This window comes from Theropithecus gelada, chromosome 8, assembly GCF_003255815.1.
Source record: "Theropithecus gelada isolate Dixy chromosome 8, Tgel_1.0, whole genome shotgun sequence".
Lineage (NCBI taxonomy): Eukaryota > Metazoa > Chordata > Mammalia > Primates > Cercopithecidae > Theropithecus > Theropithecus gelada.
Genome location: NC_037676.1, coordinates 121,771,850 through 121,787,533, shown reverse-complemented (window position 1 = coordinate 121,787,533; position 15,684 = coordinate 121,771,850). Strand labels below are relative to the sequence as shown.

The following is a 15,684-nucleotide window of genomic DNA, read 5'->3' as shown; positions in this document are numbered from 1 at the left end:
CCTCATTTAAGAGATTAGAGGCCGGGTGTAGTGGCTCATGCCTGTAATCCCAGCACTTTGGGAGACCGAGGCGGGTGGATCACTTGAGGTCTGGAGTTCAAAACCAGCCTGGTCAACATGCTGAAACCCTGTCTCTACTAAAAATATAACAATTAGACGGGCGTGGTGGCAGGCACCTTTAATCCCAGCTACTTGGAGGCTGAGGCAGGAGAATCACTTGAACCGGAGAGGTGGAGGTTGCAATGAGCCGAGAGAGCAAGACTCTATCTCAACAACAACAACAACAACAACAAAAAAAAAAAAAAGAAAGAGAGAGAGAGAGATTAGAACACTAAGGCCTAGAGAGGTTAAATGTTGCACCTAAGGTCAGAGGTAGAATGGCTACTCAGACCTCCAGCATCCTCATCGTATTTTCTTAACACAAACACAATCAGCCCCTGCCCAGAAAAGAATAATAGCTTGCTTATCTTTCTCCAAGCAAAACGGCGACTCCTCCATAATAGTGTTTTTGGTAGGAATATCTTTATTTATGTTTACACAAATGCCTTAAACCCAATATACCCTTAACAAATATTTTGTGAATGATGATATCATCTCCGTGGACCTATAAATTCAGTATATAACAATAAAAGCTAACATTTTCCTAAACCCTTTCTATGTGCCCAGCACTATTCTAAATGCTTTAAATGTATTCTCTTTTCAACTTCACAACAACTTTATGAGATAGGTACTACTATTATTGTCCTCGTTTTCCAGAGGTATCAAAAGTTTAGATAACTTGCCTAGTCTTATCACCAGCATTTACTGGAGTCAGGATTCAAACCCAAGCACTCTGGCCTCATAGCTGGCGCTTTTAATTCCCTGTCTACCATTGTTCAAGTACCCCATCCAACGAGGGCATTCAGGGGTGAGCATTCTGAGCTTGACACAGATTCTGTTAGTTTGTATTTTTCCATTAGTATTAAAAGTGGATTCATTAGGGCCCCATTTCTGTGGCTTAACACCAATTACGTAAAATAAAGCAGGTTTTAGACAGGTAGTGAAATAAGGTAAAATGAAAAGGCTCTGGCATTCACTCTTTTTTTTTTTAACTTAGGAAAGAATTCAAAGTATGCAATTATTTTGCTTAGATACAAAGGATTTCTAAAGCTGAAGAATTAAATTCCTTAAGTGATTAACCTAGCTTTGCTCTGCCTATTTCTAATTCAATTACAGGATATAATGGACAGGGTCACATTTATCCAATAGCATTGGGATATGTTTAAATTTGGACTCATTTTATGGCACACATGATTTTCTGGTCTTGTGTGATAGTTCCAGAAAGAGAGGATGCCTGGGGAATGACAAATCCCTGTAAGCTGGATGGTGATGGGGGAGGCAGAGAGACCACTTGATGAGAGCCCCTGCTTGAGGATTTATCGTTCTCCCAGCTCTCTCACTGCTCATGTCCACTGAGAGTAAAAGTTTAAATGGCTCACCAATGTTCCACAATAATTTTTCCTGACCACATTTAAACTTGTGCTTTAGTTTGAATTCATCACGAACATGCCTCTAAAGCCTGGTCTTGGATGGGGGAGTGAAAACGCATTTTGAGGTCCCTGTTGGGAAAGAGTGGATGAATTTCCCCTGACTAAAGCTATCTCTCAGCTTGTGAGCATCTTAATGTAACTCAGCCTGGGATGCAGTACTGTCATGTTAGCTGCGAGCCCTTAGAGCCCTTAAAGCTAGTGCCAGACTTAGGGTAATTATATTTCAACAGAGGAAAGAAACTTAAACACAAAAGTCATTGTGGATGAAGATTATACCCTTTTTGTCAGTCTCTTAATTATATGTGCCTATTCTTTTTTTTTTTTTTTTGAGACAGAATTTCACTCTTGTTGCCCAGGCTGGAGTGCAATGGTGCAATATTGGCTCACTGCAACCTCTGCCTCCCAGATTCAAGCGATTCTCTTGCCTCAGCCTTCCAAGTAGCTGGGATTACGGGCATGTGTCATCATGCCTGGTTAATTTTGTATTTTTAGTAGAGATGGGGTTTTCCCATGTTGGTCAGGCAGGTCTTGAACTCCTGACCTCAGGTGATCTGCCTGCCTCGGCTTCCCAAAGTGCTGGGATTACAGGCATGAGCCACTGCACCCAGCCTATTCTTGGTAGATTTTCGTAGGGCTGCAAGAAAATGGCAAGAATACCTTCCCTAACCCATTATTTTATAGAGGAGGAACTTCAAGTTTCAGGTTAGATAATATTTCTAAAGTCATACTGTTATTTAGGGGGAGAATGATGACCAACTATGATCATTAATAAAAATATGTTTTTAAAGAACTTACTGTGTCTTAGGCACTGGACATGCCCTTTCCTTGTCTTGTTTCATTTCATCCTTACAACCAAGCTGTACAGTGTCCTTTGTTGTTAGCTTTATCTTACCGATGAGTAAACTGAGACCAAGAGGTCAAGAGAGGTCACACTGCCAACAAGAGGCGGATTGGGGATGTAAGTACTGACCCCTTTATGGCCACAGCTAAAGGCTCGACAGAATAAATGACAATGATTCTGAAACCAGGGTCCTCTCTGCTTGTAGTGGAGTTTCTGATTAGCAAGACAGGTTCCTCATTTTGACTGTGAATCAGAGTTTCCAGTGTAGTCTTCTGTGGAAGAGGTTGAGCAACGTAATATGTTGCAAATGGAAATAGTAGTTTAAACGCTAATTTGAAAGAGGGCCTTTTACTACAAATGAAGTGAAAACAGATGGTGGTAAATAGAGAGCATTTGGCCTGGGTGCAAGAGCAAGCACTCATTAGGCTTGAGTTTGTGGAAATGAAACCTAACAACATGCTTTGCTTGCTTTTACCCTCCAGTGTCATCCCTCACGAGCGGAGAATATTAACCATATTGCAGTGGCTCACCCTGCCAGACAGTGAGAGGTATTTGTTTCTCTCTTTCTTCTTTCTTCAGTACATTTCCATCTTAACTTAGAATTGCATGAAACACTAGACTGTGGAATAGAAGCACAGCCAATGTTTGGAATTAAAAGTTTTGTGGTTCTTAGCCTTAAGTGTTACTTCCCTAAGAAGGATACAATAGACTTTGGTTATTGGGTCCATTTAATTACTGGATTACTGCAGCTATTAATTCTGTCCACTACAGCAGAGCCGAAGGAAGTTTCTGGCTTTGATAAATGAACCAGCAGCATCCCAAGGATTGCAGAAGTATCAAGAGAGACGCTTGTCTGTAATGGAGTTAGTTGTTCTTTCAGGCTTCGGATTGCACAGCCCATGTGAATTACCACCAGGCTCTGTTACCTTGAGGGTCAAGGACCCGAGTACATGTTCAAGTTTTCCTTTGTGACTTTTGAGTCCTGAAGGTGGTTCCAGGCAGTTACCACAGGTGGGGTGGTGGTCATAGAAGCAATAGGAAAAAAAAAAAGTTTTCCATGCTAATATGAATAGTAGTTAAAGGATAAATTAAACTTGAGAACATTTTTTAAAAGTGTGTTTTTAAAAAATATGTGATATTTTTTGTTACGTGTGGTTTAGGAGAGATTCTGAACCTTCCAATTTTCTTATAGGCCTTCGGTCTATGCCTTCTATTCTGAACAACCTGATTTCTCTGGACACAAATATGGCCCTTTCGGCCCTGAGGTTAGTGGTTTAGCATCTGCCTGAGAAGAACCTTTGGCCCTGGGCTACCTGACCTACTGACCTTATTTCAGGATTTGTATAAAGTCTGGACGGATGTTTGTATCTACAAGGTTTACGCAAAGTCAAATAACTACAGGACTAAAAATATTTTTTTCAAAATCTTAAAACTACCCGTTTCTCTTATAGGAGCTTCATTTCAGATTGCTTTGATATTTAAATAATAATATATCCTGAACTTAATGTTAACAGGAAATGGGGTATATTCTAGTCTTGTGAGCGTCAGTTGGAGGGTGAACAGTCAGGAAGGGTTGGCATTTGCCTTCAATGGGATAGGCATGGAAAAAAATCTTGAGATGAAACCTGCAATACAGAACATTGTAAATGAATTTCAGCACCCTTAAATGATTAGGCAATTTAGAGAGGGTAGATCAGCTCAGCGCCTCCAATAACCTTAGCAGATATAATCCAGTCAATCTGGCATAAGTTATGGTAATGGACCCTTTTGAATTTAATACATTTTGGCAGAGGTATATATACTGTGAAATTGTCACCACACTCAAGATATTAACATATTCATCATCCCCCAAAGTAACGTAAATTCTCGAGAGAAATATACCGCTAAACGAATCTGCTTATTCAGAGCAGGGTGAGTTTTTTAAAATTTTTTTTTGAGATGGAGTATTGCTCTACCACCTAGGCTGGAGTGCAGTGGTGCGATCTTGACTCACTGCAACCTCTGCCTCCCAGGTTCAAGTGAGTCTCCTGTCTCAGCCTCTCAAGTAACTGGGATTACAGGCGTGCACCACCATACCTGGCTAATTTTTGTATTTTCAGTAGAGCCAGGTTTCTGCCATGTTGGCCAGGCTGGTCTCGAACTCCTGACCTCAGGTGATCCACCTGCCTTGGCCTCCCAAAGTGCTGGGATTATAAGCATGAGCCACCACACCCAGCCGAGGGTGACATATTTTTATCAAAGACTCAGCCATCATCGTGGAAGGCAATCTGTAGGGTAGTATCCAGTATAATTTCAAATTCAGAAGGTGGGAAAGGAATGGCTAGAAACATTCCCACATTTCAGCATAGATAGTAAAAAATACGATGGAGTTTGCAAATCTAAACTTTTACGTATTTTTAAATATTTAAGTAGCCTAGTAACCCATAGCATACTGCTGACTATAATTACGTTCATTGTTTTCAGATGAATTAGAGCTACAGGTAAACATATCTTGCTTTAAGTATTTTTGACAAATTGCAGCATGTAACCAAGGAGTCATAAGTGTTTCTGAATGCTTTGGGATCAATGCAGAGGTGATTTATTTAAGCACTAGTAACTAATAGCTACGTAAAACCATTCTTAGTTTGTCTTAAATCATTAAACTTATATAAGTCAGATGCTCTTTTTCTGTCCCTTTGAAGTTTAACCCGTCTTGTATGATTGTGAAACACAAATGATAAAACGAGATAAACATCTGCATGCACGATGCCGGTAAACAACACCTAAGGAAGAATGGCTGTTTTATCTTTAGGATGACTTTCTTGGAGATTCACCTAAAGGGAACAAAAGGAACCACATTTTATCAAAATGTTCACAAAACAAAACAAAACACCTAAGCAGTTCCATGTTCCCTACTTAAAAGTTTGACTTCTTGGGTAATAATATCCCCTCAAAGAACCTGTGGGGTAAGCAAAACAGGGATTGGTATAGCCATTCTTTTAAAAGTAGGACTCTGGTACTTTCGCTTGACTGCTAAGTAGAGAATTTGAAGACAGCACCACAGAACTTCTGACTCCCAGACCACAGTCCCTTCCATGGAACCATTTAACCCTCCTTCAGTCCAGGAGATAAGCAAAGTGGTCAGTTAATAACTATGTTCAAATTATACAGAACATTTTATTTATGGCAAAAGTTGGCTTTTAATAATACAAGTGAGGTATAACTCAAACTTTAAAAGTTATATGGCTTGATGATAAATGTTCTTAATCAGTAAACATCTTTAGGTTTCTAATACGTGTAGTTCAGTTACAATTACATACATGAAAGTATATGTTTGTGTGAATTAAGAAACAAACACTTTTTTTGAAAGTACTGAGTAGCAATAAATGAAGCAGGATACAGGATGCTTTAATTTCCTATAATAATTTTTCTATGCCCAGGGTTGCTCATAAATATATAAACAGAGATTTTTCCTATAGTACCTTTGAATTAAGAGTTGAAAGTACTCATGTTATGTTTTTTTTCAGTATTACTACTTCTTGCAGCTAGGGTATTTTCGTATGTCTACTGGGTAAACTCATCCATCCCTCATTCCAATTGGGTATCTTGGAGTATATCTTCAGTAATGGTAATCTGATAACCTGGTCATTTTCTTCTCATAAGGGAAAGGATATTTTCAGATTTCAATTATTTCTCATCTAGTTCTAGGAATCTTATTTTAACTGAAAGAAAAACAAAATTGTTTACACTTTTAAAACATGAAACCAAAGCAAGTCAGCAAAAGTTCTCTTCTATTGTAAGCTAATTGTTTTATATACCTATGTATCCTATATGCCTACCTATATATCATTATTTACACTTATTATACATGAAAAGATTATAACATACTGGTTGAAAGATTATTTTAAAATCAGTAACATATCTTTTACATGTAAGAAAATAACATACTTGAAATTTCATTGAAATGATTTTCACTAGCAAAATGCTATATGCTACAATAAGATGAATTCCGTTGAAATTTGTGCTTTATTTGCTAAATATTTGAGTACACATTTTTTCAGGATGATTCTCAAAAGCTATTAAATGAGATGACCAAACATTGAGCTAATAGCTTCAAGAAATGGTGTATTGCTCCTGGTTTCAGAGTGTAATGGTGAATGTTAAAAAATATGCTTGCTTTTGATTATTGGCGCAATCTTTTTCTTTTTGACCTTCTATGCTTTTTCTGTGACCCCTTGTTCCGCTGCTCTTCCGGGCCTAGAGTCAGAGCTTTGGCTGGCTAGTCTCTACCTTCAGATGGCAAAGTATCCTGAAATGCAGGGAAATTTGCACCTGTACCTCCCATCCTCTTAATAACCTTAGGCTAAAATTTCTAAATTCAGGCTAAAGTATGGCTGGTCAGTGAAAACTTAGCTCTCATCTACCTCTAACATTTGAAGAAGGAAATACATGCAATATAATCACTGGATGAAAACCCAGTTTGACTAAACCCTACTCTTCTGCTCCTCTAACCTGCTGCAATCGGAAGGGCTCACCTTTGGAGTCTTTGGAATGTTGAGGTCTCTTGCAAATGGCATAGAGTTTGATGGGCCGACTTGAACGCTAGCAGAATGTATTCAGTGACCATGAAATGGAAAATCCTCTTTTACTTTTGCTGCTTTTCTTATGGAGATTTGCCTAAAACTAGGAGCATTAAAAAACAAACAAACAAAACCAAAGTCTTTGGGGCTGTCTTTTGATCGCTCTAGCGGAGAGAGAGGATGAGACAGAAACAGAAGTGCCTTTGCCGTGGCTTGCCCTGGAAACAGTGAAATCGCATGGCAGATGTTCCCCTTCTTGGATACACTAACATTGTTCCTCCTCCTGCCCCTTCCTGCATCTGAATGGCTCTCAAGACAGTCCTCCCGAGAGAAGTCAGTGAGGTAGACAGCAAGGCTTGCTGCTTTAATTCACCTTTGCACCATCAGCAAATCAGGGGCCTGTTTTTCCTCCAGCATTTGGAAATCCCAAAAGGTTATCTTCAGTTTATGTGTCGACTTTACTGCTCTCTGGATTTTCAAAACAAAATCCATAGCATGCAACTCCCCTTAAAAGCAGGTTTCTGATAGCAAGAGTACAAGTAGACTCTTTCTTGGTCTGTATATACCAAGACAAAAAAGAGATGACTTTTTGATGACTTTTTAGATTTTACCTAATTTTAAAAGAGACTTTAACTTAAAGTTCCTCTGTACTAAAAACCTCAGTTGTCAGTGAGTTCTCTCCTGCTGAAAATCCTGATCTGTGGGAGTACGTTTATGATTAAGGAGGATTGCTTATTATTTATGTTTCATTCCATCCTTGGTTTTAAAATTTTTCACTGGATCCTTGCCAATGAAGGTGACAGTTGCTTTGACATATTTGCTGGCGTGAACAGAAAGATGCCTGTCAGATTCTGAATTGGAAACACTTACATGAACCTCATTGTCATCTTGAAATGACCAAGTGGCTAGTATTTGGCCTACTTTTAAGTTAGTTCTTTATAAATGGAGAGCTTTTCATAACCAAAAGCCAGTCTCTCCCTAATGCAGGAGTTATGGAATACAGAGCTTGTCTAATGTCACTTTCACATACATCCACAAATATCAGCCAAAAGAAACCCACATGACTAGATTTTCTTGAATTGGATTCTTGTTCTCAGCGAAGAAGCTGTGACAGCAGCATCAACATCAATTTAGGAGGCTTCTCTCCATGGAGTTCCTCTAAGCATCCATCCCTCATTCCAATTTTTTCTCACTTAAGGAGACTTAGTTATTCTAACTGAGACTCTGCTGATCCCAGATGGGAAAATGTAAGCTTTATATGTGACTCAGAGGGACAGACGACTTCTGAGTCCAGCCATCTCTATCCGCCAGTACAGGAGAGTAGTTATGGCTCACCTTTTACTCCGGCTAAGAGACCTAAGAGGAAAGTTGCCCCTAAGAGGAGACAGGAAAGACCAGTTGCTCCTCCAAAGAAAAGAAGAAGAAAAATACATAGGATGGATCATTATGCTGCGGAAACTCGTCAGGACAAAGTAAGTTTATCTATTGTTCCAAAGCTTTGTGGCGGGCAGGTCTGAGTTGAAGGTTGCCTTCAGTGCCTTGGTTGGAAAATCGGCTGAGCAAGTTTTAGAAAACTCTGGTGCGTTGACCTTGGCTTTGAGTCCAGAAGAATGTGGTACTTCAGAGGTTAACAGTGATGTGAAGACTGCCTGAACTCAACATGACAGAAAAAAAGAAGTCTTATCCTTTTTTTTAAAAGCGTTAGTTGCCCTAAAACTAGTATTAACATTTAAGCTGGAGTGACTATTAAGATTGGTTTTGTTTGTGCTTATTCACAGAATCAGTCACATGGTTTGTGGCCCTGGTTCTTGAGAACAACCCTGCAAGGTAAAAGGGAGTATTCTCAAAGCCAATGTGCATTAGAACTCAATAGGAAGTTGGCTTAGATTAGGGGTCTGCAACTTCAGAGATCAGAAAAGGTGTAGATTGTAGAAAAGGAAATAGCTAAGACAGAAAGAAAGAGAAAATAATGGGCGGATAGAGTTGTATGTAATTTCCACAAGTAATGTCTACTCTTCCCAGTATGTTCAGAAGAGCCTGTCGGTTGTTGCTTTTACTAAAATCTTTGAATACCTCTGAGGCAGTATCTTATTTGTGATCCTCTGAACTGATCCCTAAGAAGTAGGTTCTGGATTTTACCTGAGTCATCCTGCTGAGTAAAGGAAAATAAGTCATTGCCAAAGATGAAAACATGTTGTGCATTTGGTATTTCTTTATCTAGACAGAGATCTTCGAGGAGAGCATGATTTTCTCGGAAGTAAATACCACTTTGTTCCACACCTATTAGTCCCTTCCGATTATATTACACATCTCTTTCTGAAACTTTCAACTGTGACTTCCTCCTTGGGATAGGACTTGAAATACTGACTCCTGTCATGAAGAATAAAACAAAAGTTTACACCTGATTTCCCTAATGAAATAATAAGAGGAAAGGTCTTGATTCATCTGAGAAGATGCTAGTGGAAGATGATATTATGTGTCTGAGTAAAAATGATATTCACATCCCTTCTGTTCTTATCTTAATCATCTTGGATATATGTATGTGACTGTGAGCTAAGCCATAAAATTTCATCTAAATATACTCCCTGTATCTTTCTATTCTTTGTCTGATGAGATGTTTCTTAAAAATCTTTCCATTGCACAGCTAAAGATGAAAGGGAGACGGAGAGCCTCTAGTATGTGAGAACATTCATGCTGTTAGAAACTTCCATTTGAAGTAAGAAAATGAGAGATGGATAATGTTTCTTAGGCTTTGGAAATGGTCTTCAGGAAAGAATTGGGTTTTCGTATTTTGTTAAAAAGAAGAAACCTTCTAGAACAAACTCATGGTTCATTTCTGTTTAAGTTAGGACTCTTATAGATTCTTGTTTCACTCAAAATCAGCTTTAAAAGAACTAAAGTGAGAAGTAATAATTTATTTCTTAGAATAGGTTCTTCTGTTAAGAATCTATTGCTTTCAGACGCCAACATTTAAATTACTTAGAACGAGATAGATCTCATTGTATTAGTGATATTCTAATTTATTATCCAGTGGAAGGTTATGATTTTAACCTCAGGACAGCTTTGCATTCACTTAGTGTCTATCTTCTTGCCATGGTTCAAAATCTAATGTGATTTCACTTAGGGAACTGTCCATCTGACTTTCTGTCATCAAAGCTCTTGGATTTAAAGGATGCTGTCACATTTTAGAAAGTGATTTTATCTCTTACAGAATTTTCATTAACAATATTTTTGACATTTTTATATCAAAGAATCTTTAAAGGGATTGGATGAGGAGAGGTTTTAATTCTCTCAAAAGAATACAAATATAATGTGCTTAGACCAGATTTCCATTAAGAATGGCAGGTAAATCTCCCCAGACAAAGCTCTGCCTCTGGGCCGGAAGTTTTCTTTCCAAAATGTTCTAGGGGTAGAAGATCTATGAGAGACTGAAAGGGAAAGAAAGAAAACCCTGTGGGGACTAACTTGCTTCTTTTTCCCAGATGACAAATCCTCTGAGGGAAATTGACAAAATTGTGGGGCAATTAATGGATGGACTGAAACAACTAAAACTGCATCGGTGTGTCAATGTCATCTTTGTAGGAGACCATGGTAAAGCTTTGTTTTTTCTTTGCTAATAGGATAGATCGATAATGTTTCTGAACATATTGAGGAAAAGAATCCTTGCCCTTAGAAGCCAAGATTCCATTCTTAACCTCCTTTCCCCTTTCTTTAAGATGGGGATAGAAATCAGGTCATGATTCAAAAGTATGAGATGACCTGAGAGATCCCTGGGTTCATTTTGATCAAAAGCTGGGACTTCTTATATATTTCTGTTATTTGCAGGAAAGACCTTTCTACAAAAATCTGTCTCTTATTAAAGCAATGCAGACAGTTTCCTTGTGATATTAATAGCTTCTTCTGTGAATGTGAATGTGACATATCAGGTGATAATCCCCATCCCTGCCAGCCACATCCCCAAAAGGAGCCCATGGAGTTTATATGGTTAAAAAATACATCCAGATATGATAAAGAAGCAGAGACATAGGACTCTTGTCAGAGAAGTGGCATGTAAGTCAAATGATTTCCCTGAATCCACCGAGGGAAGTCAAGGTCCAAACCAGAAGGCCCTGCTGTGATTCAGATGAGTGATAAAGAGAGGAAGAAGCATTATAGGAAGTAGTTCTTCTAAATCACTTTATGAAGTAGAAAAATTTATGACCAATTCTTTGAGGAGATCAAGAGCATCATAAACATTATGTGACTATAGAGCTGGGTGGGGGGTGGGACTCAGAGACATGCGACTCAGTTCTAGAGAGTGTCTCCTGTATTCCGGGACTATTAGATTGAAACAATAACGTTGGAATTTGGGGCTTCTCCCTTCTAGTGGAGTTTGGAAGATGAAAATTGGCTGACTCTTTGGCAGTTCTGTTAAGAATGGCAGGCAAATCTTCCTAGCTCTGGTCCTGAAGGTCTTTCTAGAATGTCCTAGAAGATCTATGAGAAATTAGGAAAAAAAAAAAAAAAAAAAAAAAAAAGGCTAAAGGGATTAATTTTCTCCTCTTGAGTGGGCTAGATGTAACCCTTTGCAAAGTCACGCTCCATGCGTTTGGCTTGGTGGAGAGCTACACACAGGTCAGAGAAGTTGGAGCATGCGTCAAAGCTGATCCAATTTAAGTTGCCCAGAGGTGTCAAGAGCATTTGCTCACATGCTGGAGCCAGATGTCTTAGTAGAAGGGTCCCAATGAGTCATGTGCTGAGGCATTGTAAAAGTCATGGGTAGGTTAAAACCTTGGCTTATCAGTGTGCAGGCTTCCAAGATGAGCAGATCCATTTGGTTTGGGACAACTACAGCACTTCTTTTTTTTTTTTTTTTTTTTTTGAGATGGAGTTTCACTCTCATCGCCCAAGGTAGAGTGCAATGGTACCATCTCGGCTCACTGCAACCTCCACCTCCTGGGTTCAAGTGATTCTCCTGCCTCAGCCTCCTGAGTAGCTGGGATTACAGGCACCTGCCACCAGGCCCAGCTAATTTTTGTATTTTTAGTAGAGATGGGGTTTCACCATGTTAGCCAGGCTGGTCTCGAACTCCTGGCCTCAGGTGATCTGCCCACCTTGGCCTCCCAAAGTGTACAGCACCTCTTTCTTAAAAGGTGGTATGGTTTAGTGTTTTAGGGCATGGTCTTTGGAGTCAGAATGAATTTTAGTGGAGTTCAAATTGCACTGTGTCACTTAACATCTACATGACACTGTACACCTTTTGTGGCCTCTCCAAGTCTCAGTTTCCTCATCTGTCAGGCGAGAACATTAACACCCCTCCTCAAAGTTAGTCTGCAGAGTGAAGGCTGATGATGCTTAAGGAGCACTTAGCACAGTGCCTGATGGACTTCAAAAGTAAGGGAGATTTTTCACATTTGGGGTGCCATAAGGGACTGCCTAGAAATAAAACAAATGGGAGAGGCTTTCAGCCCTCTATTAATATGTATTTGGGTACTTTCCCTTCCTGGGCGAACATTGTACTAAAACATAGCAGCTCTTCGTTGCTCTATTTTTCTTCCTAAGGGTTTAACTGTTAAAGTGCAAGATATATAATCTTTATGCTATGTGTTTTTTCTTGCTTTTCATTCCAATTTGTATTAAACAAGGGAAGGTTCTGGATCTGGGATCCCAGGAGGTGATTATTTGAATTTTACCAGATCTGGGGCACTCTGGGTTGTATTTCCTTATTTTAAAACCTTAGGATATCCTTTACAGGATATGAATATATGAATATTCTCCAACAGGATTATTTTCCCTATTAGAGAATATTCATATGTTGAATTGTACTGAGCAATATATTAAAACGTTCCAGGTCATCTCATACATTTCAATAAGGTCTCTAGTAGCCTCCATAGTCTATGATGCTAAGATTTGAGTTTACAACAATGTTTTAAATAAAAGCATTTTGATAAAGGAATTTTCCTTGATGGGGACACGCAACAAATCTTGGGGTGGAGGAGAAATATTTGTTGTTTTAAAAAATTCCCTACCTAGAACCTTCTTGTGCTTTAGTTGCTAGCTTTCAGTTCTGACTAATTACATTGTTTACAACTTGTTTTCAATGTTATTTTGTTTTTCAGTTTGGGTGGTCATTGGAACTGACATTTTTCTTTCTCATCTCTTGTTGCCAGTATTGTTTTGTCAGTAACATCCAAGGCCGCCAGTGGAGACAGTGAGGACTGGTGATTATGTACTCAAGACAGGAGATATATTAGAGAGTTGGAAAATGCCATTTTGTGAGAGACACAGAACTGTATATTCCATTTATGCCTCCCCCAACTGGGAAGAGTTTGAAGCAATCTAGGATTTTTTTTTTTTTAAAAGAATAGATATTTTTCATAAAGACTCTGTAAATAGTTGTGTTTATTATTGTTGTTGTTGTTTAAATCATGGTGACTTCCTTTGTCTTGCTGTTCTGGCTGAATGGCTTAAAATGTAATTGAGGTAATGTATTTTCACCCTTCTGTGCTTGCAAGATGACATGGCTAAGTAAAAGTCCAGAGAAAAGATTATACAGAGAAGCCTTAAAACATTTAAAGTCAAATACAAAAATCTCAAAAGTCCGGGCTCTTCCCACTAAGTTATTGAAAACTAACTAAAGAGATGCCTGATGTTATCTTTAGTGTCTATGTTAAGATTTTCATTTCAATATTACCTGAAAATACTCTTTTTTCTTCCTCCCCATAGGAATGGAAGATGTCACGTGTGATAGAACTGAGTTCTTGAGTAATTACTTAACTAATGTGGATGATATTACTTTAGTGCCTGGAACTCTGGGAAGAATTCGACCCAAATTTAGCAATAATGCTAAATGTAAGTTGATTCTTAAAACATTAAGTGGTTAGAGTGGTAATACAGTGGAATAGGTAAAGGCTTGTTTTCTAAAGCTGAAATACTTAGGTAAAAATTCTGGCTCTGCTACCACTTAGCTGAGTGACCTTGAATAAGTCATTTAAACTCTAAGCCTCAGTTTTTTCTTCTGAAAAATGGGAATGATAAATGCTGCAGCTATCTGTAGAAATTAATCTATACATATTGCTTAGAGTGGTTCCTGGCACATAGTAGCATTATATAAATATTTGCTCTTATTCTTATCATGTGGAAATTGCACTTAGTTTGAAGCATGTTCATGACCGCAAACTTCTGTTTATAAAGTAAGATTTTTTTCAATAAGAAGTTCAGGCTGGTCCTTTATAGCCAAAACTAGAGGATCTGTGTAGGGGTTGGAAGAACCACATTTGGACTGTGAGGGTTCCTAGGAGCCTTGTGGAACAGAGCCCATTCTCTTTGTAAAAATGACCGGTAGAACCTAGTAGGAAAATATATTAAGCCCTTGGGAAATGGCAGATGAAAGATTAGAAATAAAAATGAACAGGAATAATCTTGTCACTTATGTTTTACATGTTCCGGTTATGATCTACCACTGATACAAACTTAATTTGTGGACTAAGATTTTTAGGTGCTGTCTACCCAGCTTTTGAGAAGTCCATAGTTTTCTTGGGGTTATGTCACACTTTGAAAAAAAAATTCTTTAAGGTTTTTAGCCTTGGGATTAAGAAACCATTGACACCAACCTTACAGCTTTGGAAAATTAAGTTTTTCCCTAACTATGTTCCTGAGTCAACACAAATGGAACTGTTCCAAGGTCAGCTCCAGGCAATGTTGTGAAATAAACAAAATGTGGGTGTTTCTGCCCTCTCTCCTCCATGACCTTTCCTGCTCCTGTGTTCTCCCTTTTCTGCCCTCACTTAGACAGCACACAGTCACTATGGCGCCCCTTGATTTTAGTATTTGCACTTCAGGGCTATGCAAAAAAGATTTTCTCTATTTTTAACAGTATTTCTGACATTAGTACATGTAATAGGGAGGTTGGTTTGGAGGGGAAAAAAAAAACTTCCCATGGCCCATGAAATCATACCTATCAATGATGAAAAGCTTTGAACCTTACAAGAACACTTTCCAATGTGGTTTCATTTTGTGGGAGACAGTAGCATGGGGTGGTGACAGGCATAGATGTCTGGGTTCATATCTCAGCTCTGCTCGGTACTCACCATGTGAGCGCCCTGTACCTCTGCTTCCTCATCTACAATGTAAGGATTGTTAGGAAGATTAAATAAGAGATTGTGTTTACATAATTTAGATCAGTGCTTAGCACATAGTCAAAGCTATATAAAGGTTGGATATGATGATGGTGTCTTAGTCATACCACTATTTCTGAGACTCTGCTGATCCCAGATGGGAAAGTGTAAGCTTTACACACACACACACACACACACACACTTATTTAATCATTTTAATAGCATTGTGTGATAAGTGTCACTATCCCTTTTATAGACAGTAGAAATCAAGGCTCAGAGAGGGGTGAAGGTACTAGCTTCAAGGATGGTGGTTAGTAAGTTGCAGGTCTGAGATTTGAAGCCAGAATAGCTGAACCACTGCCCTTTGTTCACACAAAATGAAGACTGTTAGCCTGAAAAGAATGAGTTCTTCAGAACTGAAGGATTGATGTCCCCAGCATGGACTCCGGCATTGGATATTTCCTAGTAATTCTCTGGGACTTATCTGAGTACATGCTATTTACTTTTCTTCATTATCAAAGACCATGAACTTACTCTATCTCGTCCCTTTGAGGAATATAATTTATGAGGCCTGGCTTGCTCAGTCGGATTGCTTGAGTGCCAGAGTGCCAACTCCTCCTCCTTCTGAAAACCCATTGGCTTAGTGAGAATTTGAACAG

General features: G+C 38.8%; 1 protein-coding gene across 5 annotated transcripts in view; it reads left to right on the top strand.

The window, feature by feature from the left end:
- Nucleotides 1–15,684, top strand: part of ENPP2 (ectonucleotide pyrophosphatase/phosphodiesterase 2) — a 118,190-nt gene that overhangs the window by 70,965 nt on the left and 31,541 nt on the right. For 3 of the 5 annotated variants that reach the window (XM_025393769.1, XM_025393770.1, XM_025393768.1), the window contains exons 10-13: nucleotides 2,853–2,918; nucleotides 3,563–3,635; nucleotides 10,412–10,520; nucleotides 13,635–13,760. In XM_025393769.1, the coding sequence (XP_025249554.1) occupies nucleotides 2,853–2,918; nucleotides 3,563–3,635; nucleotides 10,412–10,520; nucleotides 13,635–13,760 (374 nt within the window). Of the gene's footprint in view, nucleotides 1–2,852; nucleotides 2,919–3,562; nucleotides 3,636–8,245; nucleotides 8,402–10,411; nucleotides 10,521–13,634; nucleotides 13,761–15,684 lie in introns of all 5 variants that reach the window. The other 2 variants (XM_025393767.1, XM_025393765.1) reach the window with 1 other exon arrangement.